This window comes from Panthera tigris, chromosome C1 (genome assembly GCF_018350195.1).
Source record: "Panthera tigris isolate Pti1 chromosome C1, P.tigris_Pti1_mat1.1, whole genome shotgun sequence".
Taxonomy (NCBI): domain Eukaryota; kingdom Metazoa; phylum Chordata; class Mammalia; order Carnivora; family Felidae; genus Panthera; species Panthera tigris.
This window is the reverse complement of record NC_056667.1, coordinates 64921300-64938058: the sequence shown is the minus strand read 5'-3', so window position 1 is coordinate 64938058 and position 16759 is coordinate 64921300. Positions and strand designations below refer to the sequence as shown.

The following is a 16759-nucleotide window of genomic DNA, read 5'->3' as shown; positions in this document are numbered from 1 at the left end:
TTAAAGTAGAAAAGAAAGAATGAGTTTCAAATACTCTACCTGAGCTAGAGTAAAACACTTTACTTGGCAGCAGGTAAACATAACAGTCCAAGTCTTTGGCTTAAAAAATTTTATTAAGTAGCTGATCCAAACAACACGTGCGTGCACACACACTCACACACCGATGCATATAGACACAAACCACATCACCACAAGTGTGCATTACTCTTTCGTCATCCAGCATCCATCTGCCCTTCTCAAAGGCACATTTTCCTGGCTTCTACATGGGAAAGGCCAGGACTTTGACCAGCTCAACCCTAGTATTCCAGTCACTCTCAGCTCCAGAGCTGGAGCATTTGACCCAGATCTAACCATCCTGCACCCAAAAACTGCTGCCTCAGTGAGCCAATCAAGCCAATCAGAGTCAATCCTCAGCATTTTGTTCGAATGACTTGGAAAAGGTCTTCCCTCTTTCCCATCATGCTTGACACTAAGTTGTAGAGGATGAAGCCATGGCCATCATTTTGACTCCATGAGGGAGGGCCTGAAGTTGCCAGAGGACACTAGGTAGGGGGGCCTAAAATGCAGCCCAAATGAAAAGAAGAGAAACCACATCCTGGTGATAGCCTAAGAACTCCAGGTCTAGCCATTTTTGAAGCCAGGATCTATCTCTAGACTTTTCAGTTATAAGAACCAAACATGTCCCCCTTTTTATTCCTTAAGTCAGCTGGAATTCAGCTTGTTGTTGCTTTGTTATTTGCAATGGATAGTCTTACTTGATAAATCAAAACCCTGATATCTTAATGACGACACAAGAAATACACAGAAATTGAACTGCTCAACTGCCCTTATCAGTCATACACCAGGCATGTCCTTCCTCTTCAGATTTCTGATCCATTGTTCACAGGGTCTCAGGAATTGTATTAAGTGTGCACAACTTCGATATCCCAATATACAATTTAATTGACATAGATCTATAGCAAAAACATTTCATGTGTCCTATAACGAAACCTGTTCACATATATATTTTAAATCCATAAAGCAAGCCTATGAAGGAAGGCTGTTATTACAGTTTATAGTTTGTAGATTAAAAACTTAAGTTCAGAAAAGTCGACTTGAGTCTTAATGCCTCACAGCTAGTAAATGGTAAGGGTCAGGTCTTTTCAATATTCTTTTATTACATTTTCATTATGTTTTTCTTATTCCACAAATAATTTTTATCACGAAGTATAAATGCAGGACATAAATAAGCACTAAATTCCATCAAATTAAGAACTGTAAGACTTTTCAAAATAGTATAATCTTACCTAACTCAGGATCTCGAATTCCCATGTACAATTCAAGAAGATCATCAATCTTCTCAACTGCTTTTGTTTTGGCTTCAGAGGGCTTTATCAAAGACAAGAGAAAGAAGATACTATTTTATATAAAATCTCTTGAATGTTAAGGGAAGGTAAAATCTGATTTGGAGCCAGTTCATGGTTGTGTCCATCAGCTCATTTGAGTGGAAATCTATCCCCAATGTGCTCTGTAATGCAATACAAATCAATACAGTAAATACTTATTTTTAGTGTCAGCATTAAGTGCCATGGATTCAAAGGAGAAACAGAACACAGTCTCCAAGTAGCTAACAATCCAGAAAGGGAGACAACTGTGAAAATAAATATGTAATAATAAGGAAAAATTTTAAAGGATATAAGAGGCATCACAGACAAGGTAAACTTAAATCTCTTAGAAGTCACAGAGGACTTGAAAAAAGGGTACTTAAAAACTGTTTTCAGGGGTGCCTGGGCGGCTCAGTCAGTTAAGCATCTGACTTTGGCTCAGGTCATGATCTCGCTGTTCGTGAGTTCAAGCCCCACGCCAGGCTCTGTGCTGACAGCTCAGACCCTGGCACCTGCTTCTGATTCTGTGTCTCCCTCCCTCCCCCCTTCCTTCCCCTCCCTGCTTGCTTGCTAAGAAAAAAACAAACTGTTTTCAAAGATAAACTGGTAGAAGATAAGCAGGAGAGGTTACTTCAAATAGAAGTATTGCAAATAGGGGCACCTGGCTGGCTCAGTTGGTAGAGTATGTGACTTGATTTTGGGCTTGTGAGTTCAAGCTCCACGTTGTATGTAGAGATTACTTAAAAATAAAATCTTAAAAAAACTATTGCAATAGATATGCAAAGTCTATGTGAACTCAGAGTCTGATAAAAAAGAGTATACCCAGACAGGACTTGGTCTTAGGGGTTCCTGTGTGCCATGAAAAGGGCTTTGGTCCTCATCATGCAGATGAAGGGTCTCCAAACCTTTTAATGGCTCATCCCCAGGGTAAAACATTTGTGAACATATAGTCTTACTATTTTTTATTTAATTTTACTGTATTGTTGAAATAACTTCCTGGGCCCAAGATGGAGCCATGCGGTCCAAAGTGTCATGTTATCTAACTTTTTTGTCCCTGTAAATACTATGCTTGACCAGAAACACAGTATAATCCAGTCAGCCCACCCCCAAATATCAAGTGAACTCTAGGACTCCTCACACCAAACAAGATTGACTATCTAGCCGCAGACAATCAGAGATTTTCTATTTCTCTCTTACTTGTTCTCTAATCTTTATCCTACAAATCTTGTCCTCTAACCCATTTTGCAATTGTCTGAAAGGGGACTGTCCACTTCATGAATAAAGTTTGTATCACCTAAATTGTCTTTAATTTTTTTTATTTGTGGCATTTTATTTTTATTTTTTTATGTAAGCTCTACACCCAATATGGGGCTCAAACTCATGACCCCGAGATCAAGAGTCACATGCTCTACTGATTGAGCCAGCCAGGCACCCCTTCTTTAATCATTTTTTCACAGTATGTATCTTTCATAAATACATGTATTACTATATTAATGTATTATATACATTATGAAATACACAGAAATGTTATAAAAGGATAAGATGCTGAAACAATAGTTAATTTTTATGTATTAATGGTACCAAAATATTTTTGGTCTTCCTAAAATTATTAAAGGTTAGAGTGAAAAACATGATTGGAAACATTATTCTTTGAAAATCTTGGTTTAACGTTGGCAAAGTTTGTTTCTACATTCAGTTTATTTCAATACTTGGTCTTAATGGCTTCATAGCTAAAAAAGAAATTACCCAAAAATGTAAAATAATCAACTACTGGTACAAATGCAGAATTTAAGATTAGATTGTAAGAAATTCATAATGCTTTTAAGACAGTTATAAATATATGTTGCTTTGTGTTCTCCAAACTTATTAAAATATGCATTTTATTACAAATACCATTTTATTTTTATTTCCTTGAGGATATTATTACAACTTTCATGTTCTTATTTATATGAACTAAGCCTTAGAAAAACAGGTACAATATACCACACTCTTGCCTTCTTTATGGTGTATTTTGGATGCGCTGTGTAAATCAACAGTCCATGCAAAGTAACTTGGGTGTTCACCTTTGTAGCCAGCCAGCCATATTAAGTTTTGTAACAAGTATCACTACTTCTCATACACAATTTTACCATTGCACCCCCTAAATAGCTCTTGATCTCATCACCTCTTCCCCACTCACATTCTGATGGTCTGGGTTTAGCCCTCAATTTTTTCATATTTGTAGAAGTTTCCTAATTTTTCTCCCTGCCTGCAATCTTCACCCTCTCAAACCCACCCTGCTCAACAACCCATCCCTTAGAACCAAGGGATTTTTCTAAAACACAAAACTATATTGCTCTCCTCAAAATATTTTTTTTTAACGTTTATTTTTGAGAGAGACAGAATGCGAGCAGCGGGGAGGCATGTAGCCGAGACAGAGGGAGACACAGAATCCGAAACAGGCTCCAGGCTCTGAGCTGTCAGCACAGAGCCCGATACAGGGCTCAAACTCATGACCCGTGAGATCATGACCTGGGCCAAAGTCAGACACTCAACCGACCGAGTCATTCAGGCTCCCCACTCTCCTCACAATTCTTAAATGGCTTCCCCAATTCCACAGAACTTTCACATCCTGACCCAGGCCTCCTCACTCCCCAACCGGATCCCTCTAGCACCCCCAAATCCCAATCCCATGGATGCTTATAACATCCCCAACCCCATCATTTTTTCAGACCTAGAATACTCTTCTCCCCATCTTTAACCAACTCAACCATTTCTTTGGGATAGAAATTCCCTCCCACCTCTCCCTATCCCTGACAGCAGCTGATCAGCTCTCCTCTGACATTAACCCTATTCCCTAGTTTTTAATGGCTTCTTTCAATACTTCTCTCCCTTTAAAAGAAAAACAAGGTTTTTATTCATCTTTGTATCACCAGCACCTGGACTATGCCTGTCTCAAGAAACACATACCAAATAATTTATGAGGTATGCAGGTGGAATATCTTCCACACTTTTCAGAATCTGTTCTAGGTTATAAGGAGGTGATTTGTTTCAGATCTATAAATTCTTTAGATCATAAGTCCTTTGCACCAAATTTAACATTAGCAACAAACTAGCCTTTTCCTTTGAATTGGGCTATTTTCAATTACTCTATTTAATGAAATAGGCTATGAAAATAGGAATGGAGTTTAAAATTTTTTTTTAACATTTATTTTTGAGACACAGAGACAGAGTGCATGGAGGGGAGGGACAGAGACAGGGAGACACAGAATCCTAAGCAGGCTCCAGGCTCCAGCTGTCAGCACAGAGCCCAACTCAGGACTCGAATTCACAAACTGTGAGATCATGACCTGAGCCAAAGTCAGACACTTAATTGAGCCACTTAGGCGCCCCTAGGAATGGAGTTTTAGAAGTTTATCTTCAAATGAATCTTTCCTACCTCCCCAGACAGATCTTCGGCTACTCCTTTTCATCCCAACACCTTATAAACAGCAGGTACTCAACAAATACTAATTATGTTAACTAAGCAAAGATGACCCTCCTCCTGAAGTGACATCGAGTTTTCTGCCTGCCTCTGACCCCTTTGCAAGTGGTTTTAAGATCTGTCCTTTGTTCCTCACAGCCTGGACTAGAAAGCAGTGGGCATTCTCCTGGCTCCCCCTGCCAGCTCCCTCTCACTGTCTTCCACTCTCTTCCAGATTCCTCTTCTACTCAGGTTTGTTCATTCATGTAATAAACATTTACTGGCCTGCATCAATGTGCCCAAGGGTGTGCTGGACACGGGGGGCACCTGGGTGGCTCAGTTGGTTAAGCATCTGACTTAGGCTCAGGTCATGATCTCAACATCTAGGAGTTTGAGTCCACTTCAGGTGACCCCACCCCACTTTCTCTCTCTCCCCTTCTCTGCCTCTAACTCACTTGCACCCTCTCAAAAAAAAAAAGTGCACAGGACACTGGAAAAGTAAAAACTCAGAACTACCAGATGTCACTGCCATGAGTTTTTCCCATACCTCCTCAAATCTCATTTGTAAAATACTTTTGGCTCTCCCTGGTCTCTTCCTTGCCCCTTGCATCCACATCAATCCTTTCATTCACTATCCAAGACCAAGGTACCTGACTCAGAATCTTTCTCTGGATTCCCCCAAACTGACAACATCCTAGGGGACTCAAACATATGAAAGTACAACTTTGGCCTCATGGTTCTTTGAGTGTCTGCTCCAACAAACCACCCCCATGAATGGGCATCGTCACCCAACAAAACTCTGGGATCCCACTCTGAAAACTTGCTCACTCTGCTCTTCAAACACATGGAGAGCCCTAGGCCAATATGAACCAACCATCTCTGGTGCCTGTGCCCTGCCTGCTGGAGCTCCCTCGCCTCAGACACATGCCTGACCTCCCCATTGTCTACAGGAGGACTTCATCACCACAGTCTTCCCTGGGAGAGCAGACCACCATGTGCCACCCTGAATCCTCACTACCCCTGTCACCCTTAACCCCTGCTATTCTCTCCTTTCACCCTTCCTCCCTCCATTGGTCTCTTCTCCTTTTAGTGTTTTTCACTTAAAAACTGACCAAGTCGGGGGCACCTGGGTGGCTAAGTTGGTTAGGCGTCTGACTTGAGCTCACTCAGGTCATGATCTCGCAGTTTGTGAGTTCGAGCGCCACGTCGGGCTCTGTGCTGACAGCTCAGAGCCTGGAGCCTGCTTCAGATTCTGTGTCTCCCTCTCTCTGCCCCTACCCTGCTCATGCTCAGTCTTGTCTCTCAATAATAAACAAACATTAAAAAAATTTTTTTTAATAAAAAAACACTGACCAAGTCAATCAGCAAAACCCTACTCTTCTCAAGTTTAAATAACGGTTTATTAATTCAGCAAAGATTTGTGCTCCTTTGATGTGTCAGGTACTGTTCTAGGTGCTGCGGCTACAGCAATGAACAAAACATGTGAGAAAAAGAACTAAACAGATAAGAAACAAAGATATAATGTGTCCTATTGTGCTTAGTGCTTTAAAGAAAATTAAGGGCAAGGAAGATTGGGCAGGGGGAGGAGTGTCAGGAATTGCTACTTAAGCAAGATACTCAAAGAAGGCCTTTTAGATAAAGCAATATGTGGACAAAAACCTGAAGAAGTCAAGGGAGTGAGTCACGCCTGGAGGTGGACAGGCAGAGGTAACAACAGTACAGAGACATTGAGATGGGATGTATCTGGAATATTTGGGGACAGTAAGGAGACCCATGTGGCTGAAGCAGCAAGAGCCAGGAGAGGAGAGGAGTGGTGGGCAACGAGCTCAGGGAAGAAATGCAGAGTCAGATCATGTTGCTCACTCCAAGGACTTTAGCTTTTATTCTGAGTGCAATGGGAAGACACTGGAGAGTATGGAACAGAAAAGCAACCACTTGGACTTTTAATTCTGGCTGATGCGCTAAGCACAGAGGGAAAGAGGACAAGGGTAAACACAGGAAGACTGAATACAAGGCGACTGCAACATTCAAGACAAGATGTAAGTGCCTTGGGCCAGATGAGGAGGGCAGAGATGATGACAAGTTGCTGGATTATGTTCTATTGTGGAGGTAGACCCACCAGGGTTTGCTGATAAAAGGGACATTGGTCACGAAAGACAAAAGTCAAAGGTGATGAGGAAATGTTTTACCCGAGGAGACTGGAGTTCACGAATATAGTATTTCATTATCAAAATCTTAAGTATGCCTGCTACTACCAGTGGCTCTGAGACTTTCTCTTGCCTCTCAGAGAATTCTGGTTAAGTGTTTGAGCCAGTCCAGATGTCTACAGACTCTAGCAGATATTCTCAGCAGGTAGCTGAAGATGGCCATAGATCACAATTTCTTCTCTTGGACTTACTTATGTTTCCTTCTTAAATGCTTTCAGTAATCTTTGTATTATTTAAGTAGGCATTGAATTAAAGTCCTTGCTTTAGCGTATATGGTACCCTGTTTAATTTTGTGGCTTTGCCTTTATTTCCAGCTCTAATAAACATGAATATCCACACATTTCCAAGCAAAATGAGAGTTAAATAAACATAACCTACCATTTCTTCCACGGTGGCAGGACCCTTTGATCTCAGGCGAAGTGTCTCCCTTCCAGTACTAATTTTTCCTGCTGAGGACTTTCCAGCTTTTGACCTTGGCTCTATTTCTATAAACATATAATAGATGGAGAAAGGTGTGTATATTCAGAAAGAATTTCAACAGATTTCTATAAATGTAAATGTATTTTCCATCATAAAACTGTATACACAATTAGACGTTTGATAGAAGACATGTCTTCTTATAGAATTTCCTAAAAAAAAATAAATTCGCCTGCCATTGTTATTCTTATATTCCACATACAGTCTGGTTACAAAAATAAAAGGGAAATATTTTAAATATAGTTGGAAAGCACTAAGAGTTAAAAGGAATAAAAAATAAAACAGGTGGCTTTATTATAATAAAGGGATGTAAGTAACAGGAGAGCAGAGGCAGAAGTTCAGCTGGACTTCATTAAGGTCATGAAGGATTCACGTCTGGATAGAAGAGAGGAGTGGAGGCACTCCTACTGAAGTACCTACCCTCTGCTTGATGCTCTATATACAAAACTCATTTAATACTCATACCAACCTATGATGTAAGTTATAGCCCTCATTTTACAGAAAAGGAAATTGGACTCCATAAAGAACAGAGCTGGGATTCAAATCCAGGTCTTGTGACCCCAAGTCTGTATGCTTTCCTCAATGACACTCCAACACCGTACCTCTTGCAAACACAAGGGATATATTCAGAGATGTCATACTGAGAGAAGCGGGATTCTAAAGAGGCTAGGAATAAGTTTCAAGGAAGGAATTCTCCTCAGAAAGTAGGTAAAAGAACAGAGAACAAAAATCCAGGGAAAGCCACTGCTTTCCTTAGGCTTGTTGTGTTTTGGTTTTTTGTTGGTTTTTCCTACGCACCAGGAGTCACCCAATACTAAGCAGTAACATGAGTGAAAGGGTAGGGCGGGGACTGAGGATAACTCCAAAGCACATGCCCTATCTAGGCCAATAACTTACTCCAATAACTTACTGCCCTGGGGAAATGTGGGCCCCGCATAGTTAAATCTACTTGTTTGCAAAGAAACTGGATACTCAGTTCTCTATGAAACTCCTGATTTTTAAGTTTTTCCAATTAAGTCAAACCTTTAAAAACAACGTATTAGCAAAAATAAAAGATGTGTGGATCCAATTCCAGTCACAGGCTACCAACTCATAAGTTCACAAATATCCCCAAGTACCCTTGACCAAGGACTCTGTGGCAGCAGTTTGGGACAAAATACAGAGGTGGGGCAGGAAGATGCCCTACCACCAACCGGAGATAACTGAGCTCCAATGAGGAGCCACAGGACAGGCTGGTACATGCAAGTAGGTAGTGAGGGATGTACAAAGCTCTCCAGACAGACATCAAGTGCCCTGCAAATATGCTTTCTTGCTGACATAGAATCTAGAATCATTCCCATCTTCAGCAAGTACTGTTTTGCTATTGGGAATCTACACCAAAGTAATTAAGGATTTTACATATTAATTGTAACTTGTAACCGGGGACAGAATCACCAAAACATAAAACAAGTTTTCCTCTGGGGTGCCTGGGTGGCTCAGTTGGTTAAACGTCCAACTTTGACTCAGGTCATGATCTCACAGTTTGTGAGTTTGAGCCCCGCGTCGGGCTCTGTGCCCGGAGCAGAGCCTGGAGCTTGCTTTGAATTCTGTGTCTCCCTCTCTCAAAAATAAACATTAAAGGGGCGCCTAGGTGGCTCAGTCGGTTAAGCGTCCGACTTCGGCTCAGGTCATGATCTCACAGTCCGTGAGTTCGAGCCCCGCGTCGGGCTCTGTGCTGACAGCTCAGAGCCTGGAGCCTGTTTCAGATTCTGTGTCTCCCTCTCTCTGACCCTCCTCCATTCATGCTCTGTCTCTCTCTGTCTCAAAAATAAATAAACGTTAAAAAAAATTTAAAAAAAAAATAAATAAAAATAAACATTAAAAAAAAAAAAAGCTTTCCTTGGAGAATGAAATTATTTAAAATTATCACACAATAAAGAGACCAGTTCTCCTAAGCTGATGACATTAATGCTAATCATCATGACCAGACAGATTCTCCAGCAACCAGAGCTTTATCGGCAAGTCTACTGCATTTGCCTTGCCAGTCATACTGTGCCCTGAGGGAAGAACAAATTAATGGAAGATTTTCAGCACAGAATTTCCAGAAGCGTGCCCAAAGAAAAAGATGAGGTCTGTCATCATCACCACCTCGGAGTGACGTACAGACCTAAAGCACTCAAGACAGTCTCAGCTTAATATTAACCTTCAAGATAAACAAACTTACACCACCCACCCCTTCCACACACACCCCCCACACACACATGCACACGTGCGCGCACACACACACACCACTGTGATTTCACTAAGCAACCTACTCAGTATAACCTGTCTCCCCATAAAAATTTCCTATAAGGTGGAAAATGAACTGCTCAGCTAACACAGGTGTTTTGGTCTACCACTTCACACACATTTCTAACTAAACTACTACACTAGCATTCTGACTTAACAAGTCTCTTGCAAGTTTGGTCAGCAGGATAGAACCCTGGAAAATTGGACAACTCTAACAACAGTGAAAATAAAAGGTTTCTGAGGTTTACAAAGCTAAGAACCCAGCCTCTGGAGTTTTATCAAGGGACTGTCATCCAGGCTGGAGAAGTCAGCCAGCTTCCCTAGATGATGTCTCTATCTTACACCTTGCTCTTAAAACACCAGTAGCTAGAAAGGAAAATGCACGTAGAATGAAGGGTTTTTTAAGTTTTTTTTTTTAATATTTATTTTGAAAGAAAGAAAGAGAGAGAGCGGAGAAGGGGCAGAAAGAGAAAGAGTTCCACGCAGGCTCCATGCTGTCAGCACAGAGCCTAACCTGAGGCTCGATCCCACAAAGCATGATATCATGACCTGAGCTGAAATCAAGAGTTGGATGATTAGCCAACTCAGCCACCCAGGTTCCCCTGGAAGGTTTGCTTCTTTATTTAAATGTTTTATTTTTTAAAACAGTTTTAGGTTCAAAACTGAGAAGACAAATTTCCCACATGCCTCCTGCCCCCACATGTGTACAGCTTTCCCTTTTATCACCATTTGCCACCACAGTGATAAATTTGGTACAATCAACAGACCTACACTGACACATCATTACTTGAGGTCTGTGGTTTACGTTACGGTTCACTCTTGATGTTGTACTTTCTATGGGTTTGGAAAATTTATCCACCATCACAGTAGCATATAATTTTTCTTTTAATTTACATGCAAGTTAGTTAGCATATAGTGCAACAATGTATTCAGGGGTAGATTCCTTAATGCCCCTTACCCACTTATAGCCCATCCCCCCTTCCACCACCCCTCCAGCAACCCTCTGTTCGTTCTCCATATTTATGAGTCTCTTCTGTTTTGTCCCCCTCCCTAGTTTTATATTTTTTGCTTCCCTTCCCTTGTGTTCATCTATTCTGTATCTTAAAGTCCTCATATGATATTTGTCTTTGTCTTACTTTGCTTAACATAACATCTCTAATTCCATCCACGTAGTTGCAAATGGCAAGATTTCATTCTTTTTGATTGGCGAGTAATACTCCATTGTGTGTGTATACATATATATATATACACACACACATACATATACATATATATGTATATATACACACACACCCCATGTCTTCTTTATCCATTCATCTGTCAATGGACATTTGGCCTCTTTCCATACTTTGGCTATTGTTGACAGTGCTGCTATAAAGATGGGGGTGCACGTGTCCCTTCGAAACAGCATACCTGTGTCCCTTGGATAAATACCTAGTAGTACAATTGCTGGGTCATAGGGAAGTTCTGTTTTTAGTTTTTTGAGGAACCTCCATACTGTTTTCCAGACTGGCTGCACCAGCTTGCATTCCCACCAGCAGTGCAAAAGAGATCCTCTTTCTCTGCATCCTCGCCAACATCTGTTGTTGCCAGAGTTGTTAATGTTAGCCATTTTGACAGCTGTGAGGTGGTCTCTCATGGTAGTTTTGATTTGTATTTCCCTGATGATGAGTGATGTTGAGCATTTTTTCATGTGTCAGTTGACCATCTGGATGTCTTCTTTGGAGAAGTGTCTATTCGTGTCTTTTGTCCATTTCTTCACTGGATTATTTGTTTTTTGGGTGTTGAGTTTGAGAAGTTCTTTATAGATTTTGGATACTAACCCTTTATCTGATATGTCGTTTGCAAATACCTTCTCCCATTCCATCGGTTGCCTTTTAGTTTTGCTGATTGTTTCCTTTGCTGTGCAGAAGCTTTTTATTTTGATGAGGTCCCAGTAGTTCATTTTTGCTTTTGTTTCCCTTGCCTCTGGAGACTTGTTGAGTAAGAAGTTGCTGTGGCCAATGTCAAAGAGGGTTTTGCCTGCTTTCTCAAGGATTTTGATGACTTCCTGTCTTACATTGAGGTCTTTCATCCATTTTGAGTTTATTTTGGGGTATGGGTGTAAGAGTGGTCCAGATTCATTTTTCTGCATATGGTTGTCCAGTTTTCCAGCACCATTCGCTGAAGAGACTGTCTTTATTCCATTGGATATTCTTTCCTGCTTTGTCAAGGATTAGTCGGCCATACATTTCTGGGTCCATTTTTGGGTTCTCTATTCTGTTCCATTGATCTGATTGTCTGTTCTTGCACCAGTACCATACTATCTTGATGATGACAGCTTTGTAATTCAGCTTGAAGTCCGGGATTGTGATGCCTCCTGCTTTGGTTTTCTTTTTCAAGATTGCGTTGGCTATTAGGGATATTTTCTGGTTCCATACAAATTTGAGGATTGTTTGTTCTAGCTCTGTGAGGAATGCTGGTGTCATTTTGATAGGAATTGCATTGAATATGTAGATTGCTTTGGGCAGTATCAACATTTTAACAATACTTGTGCTTCCAATCCAAGAGCATGGAATATTCTTCCATTTTTTTTGTGTGTCTTCTTCAATTTCTTTCATAAGCTTTCCATAGTTTTCGGTGTATAGATTTTTCACCTCTTTGGTTAGATTTATTCCTAGGTATTTTATGGGTTTTGGTGAGCATACAATTTTTTTTAATGTTTATTTATTTTTGGCAGAGAGAGTGCAAGCAGAGGAGGGGTAGAGAGAGATGGGGACAGAGGATCCGAAGTGGGCTCTGTGCTGACAGCAGCAAGCCCAATGTGGGGCTCGAACTCACAAACCGTGAGATCACAACCTGAGCTGAAGTCAGACGTTCAGGTGACTGAGCCACCCAGTTGCTCCGATAGCATGTAATCATTGTCCTAAAAATCCTTTGTGCTCTGCCAATTCACCCGTTTTTAAGTCATTATTTGTCAAACCATCCTTCTCCATTAAGGTAGTTATCTCAAAACCAACCACTCGGTGGCACCAAATATTAAATTTTAAGTTCTGGCTTGGACCAACCTCCTGAAAGGCAGCTTTTACAGCTAAGGAAACAGAAGCCATGTTTCTCTATGATCCTATGATTCAGGGACATAAATCACCAGTTCATACATGAAAACAGGATGGTCCTGTTTACCCGCAGGAGAAAAAAACAAGTTCTGTCCTTCTGTGCTGAATGTTTTGAAGACTGTGAAAGTTTCTCGTCTGGCCTACTTTTGGCAAGCCGGCCTAAGCATGTCTAACTAATGAGGCCAAGCCCTAAGTCAGTCACTTCACACTTCCCATGAACAAGTTTACATGAGACCTCTCTTGGGACTGAGTGCAGAGAGAGACGCAGTTCGTCCAGTAGACACTAGTAGCCAGCCTGCAGCTGGCTGGATTTGCTAGATTCAGGGCTCCTCACTCCTGTGAAGCATACAGACTACCCACCTGCTGCAGATGACGTAGACCACAGGACACACACAGCTGTGGTTACACAGCTGCTCCCATAGTTGAGAAGGAGGTCACCAAGAAGCAGTCACACTTGTTCCCAAGCCCATTTTGTGGCAATTGTATCTGTTACTCTAATTATGTAATTTAATTTAAAAGTACATGCACTGATGAAGTAAGTGTGAACCAAGGAGTTATTGTGAGGAAAAGTAGGTTAACAGCTTTGGAAAGATTCCATGAGGGCAGATGCAAAAAAAAAAAAAAAAAAAAAAAAAAAAAAAAAAAAAAAAAAAAAAAAAAAAAAAATAGATGTAAGCAAGACAACACTAGGAGATTAGGAAAAATATTTTTAAACAGCCAGCATTTTGGGGCGCCTGGGTGGCTCAGTCGGTTAAGCGTCCGACTTCGGCTCAGGTCACAATCTCATGTTCCATGAGTTCAAGCCCCGCGTCGGGCTCTGGGCTGATGGCTCAGAGCCTGGAGCCTGCTTCCGGTTCTGTGCCTCCCTCTCTCTCTGCCCCTCCCCCGTTCATGCTCTGTCTCTCTCTGTCTCAAAATAAATAAATGTTAAAAAAAAAAATTTTTTTTTAATAAAAAATAAAAAAAAATAAACATCCAGCATTTCACATATCTAGTTTTTTAAAATGAACCAGAACCCACAGATATGCATGAAGATTGTAATTATGTAAGACCTCACAGAACTCCAAACTGTGTCCTCTACTCAAAGGGATTTTTACATCAAAAAAAAACCAAAAACAAAAACAGTAAAAGAATGTATACATTTTTAAATAAGATATTTATACACACTAGTATCATTCTTTATGATACCCCATTTTAATGGGCATTTTCAATAATTAGCCCACCCTCCAGTCTCTGCTATACCATGAAGTGGAGGAATGAGGAAGCAGAGAAGACAGATGTCTACCTCTAGTTCGACCCTGACCTCTGGAGAAATAAGAGGCTAACAAAAACTATAGCCCTGTTTTCAGGAGGGGCACATACAACATGGCTTAGATCCCCAACTGACACAGAGTGACAAGGTGGTGAAATGGGCATTCTCCTCATGTCTGCAGAACAAGGTCCTGTTCTGGTCCCATGAGGGCTCTAGTTGGCCTACAGCATGGATCATCACTTTCATAAGGAAGACCAAAGCCAGGATTTCAACAGGAGATGGGTACAGACAGACACAGCTACATCTAACACTTACTCAGTGAACAAGGTAGAGTTCAGAATCAGAAAACCTGAGTTCAAATCCCAGCTCTTCTGTTCACAGGGAACAAGTCCTCATCCATAAAAGACCACCACCTAAATATGGTGTTGTTTTAAGCATTCACACAGCTAATGTATAATACTTGGTCAGCCCAGTGGCCTGGCTCATATCATAGAAGGTTTCTGCTGGTACATTTCAACCTGGGGAGGAGAAATCTCTTCCCAAAACTCTCTCCCCATCAGAAACACTTGCATTGGTTTTCTGACAGTATTCAGAGACTTGTCACTTCAAATAGAGGTCTCCTTTTTATTCTATTTAATCTTTTCCATAAAACTATGATTTTCCCCCTTCAATTTACAGGAGCATGGAAATAACACATGACCCTCCCTCCCATTGTTCCACTCAGATTCTCCAAAGTGGCTGAGTTTAAACCCAACCTCTCATGGAGGCATTCAGCAGTGGAGGCCCTCCAGTATCCATTCCATTGGTTGCCTTCTCAGTACCAGCGATCATTTGAGGGTCACTGTGGTTCAGGGGAAGCTGACTGCTCTCAGCTTCAGGGATGGGCCAACTTATCAGATTCCCCTCATCACAAATGACTGTTTCAGAGATGATGATGTGACCAAAGTCAGTTAAGGCAGAATGAATCTAAGGACTTTTGCTAGAAATTCTGAGACAAGGACATGCTCCTTTTCTGTTCTGCAATGAATAAGGAAGCACACAGTCTCAGTAGTTGCTGACCTCCATTTCGGGACAGAATGTGGAGCTAACCTTAAGATAATATAGGAATAATGAAGCTGATGCCTCGGGCAGCAAAGAAGAAAGAGCAAGAAACTGGGTCTTGATCACACTGTACAGCCCCTACACGGAGCTTTGCTAATGCCAGCACCCCTCATGGACAGTTGATTTATAAGATGCCCTTTTCTGCACAAGTCAGTTTGGTAAGGTTTTCCACTGTTGCCAACTGAAAGAGATCTCACAATACAGAATTCTGTCTAAGCAGTGAAGCAATTTCTAAAAAGGCCTTCCAATGCTTGGACATACACAAACAGACCTGTCTATAAACAGTTCAAGAGCTCCCTACCCTATTCCCACCCCTAACACACACATGCCTGCACACACACTTCTCAGAACAGCTGACATAAAATCTAGCTTGTGTTCCAAAATATAAAAATGTAACTGTACATTCCCTTTTTCCATGTGCTCTTCCTTGCACCAACATTTCTCAGACTCCTTTAGAATGGCCATGAGTTTTTATTTTGTTTTTTAAATTCAGCTGGTAGGGTGCTGGGGTACATTTAAAAAAGACAAGTTGGGGCACCTAGATGGCTCCATTGGTTGAGCATCCAACTCTTGATTTCAGCTCAGGTCATGATCCCAGGGTCGTGGGATGGAGCCCCACATTGGGCTCTGCAGTGAATGTGGAGCCTGCTTGGGATTCTCTCCCTCGCCCTCTGCCCCTCTCCCCAGCTTGTGCTCACTCTCTAAAAAAAAATAAACATTTTTTAAAAAGACAAAAAGATAAGTGGATGCCACATGCACAACGCATCATTGTCTACTGGATCAAAGGAGCTGGCAACAATGAACCAACACCACAAAACACACACACACACACACACACACACACACACACACACACACACACACACACACACAGTTGCTCTTGTAACTGTTCCTTTGAGGGAGGAGACTATACAGTGCATGATAAGTGTGGGAAATGGAATAACTGTACCTGAAATCTTATTCTTTAGTTAAGATGTCATTTGAGGGTGCCTGGGTGGTTCAGTGGTTAAGCATCTGACCTGGCTCAGGTCATGATCTCACAACTCTTGAGTTCAAGACCTGCTCGAGCCCCCCACCGCGATCATGAGCTCCAGCCCCAGGTGAGCCCTGCTTCTCTCTCTCAGCCCCTCACTCACTTGTGCCCTCTCTCAAAATAAAAAATAAAAAGACATCATTTGAGAAAAACTCAGCTCTATTTTTAGAACTCCTTGAAATTACAGGCAAAAGTTAACGCACGCCTTGAAGAAAGTTTGTAGCTTTAATACAGAGGGGACTGTGTTACAAAAAAGATTATAAACCTCTGGACTCCTGCATAGGAGGGAAAAAAAATTTTTAAGTGGATAAAATATTTGTACCCTTTTAAACTTATTTATTCCACAGCATGATTTTACCAGAGAATTCAAAAAATCAAGAGGTATTCTTCACTTTTATTATTGGTTTACTACATATTTTCTACTAGTCTTTGAAAAGATATGAAAAGTGTTACAAAAACAAGCTTAACAGTTTAAAGAAGTGATATAATGGAATATTCTACATTTCTAACACAGAACCAT

At 41.1% G+C, this 16759-nt stretch overlaps 1 protein-coding gene across 3 annotated transcripts in view; it reads right to left on the bottom strand.

The window, feature by feature from the left end:
* GIPC2 (GIPC PDZ domain containing family member 2) overlaps window positions 1-16759 on the bottom strand; it is an 89425-nt gene that overhangs the window by 15417 nt on the left and 57249 nt on the right. For all 3 annotated transcript variants that reach the window (XM_042997652.1, XM_042997651.1, XM_042997653.1), the window contains exons 4-5: window positions 7392-7498; window positions 1287-1368 (exon numbers count right to left, since the gene is read on the bottom strand). In XM_042997652.1, the coding sequence (XP_042853586.1) occupies window positions 1287-1368; window positions 7392-7498 (189 nt within the window). The remainder of the gene's footprint in view (window positions 1-1286; window positions 1369-7391; window positions 7499-16759) is intronic.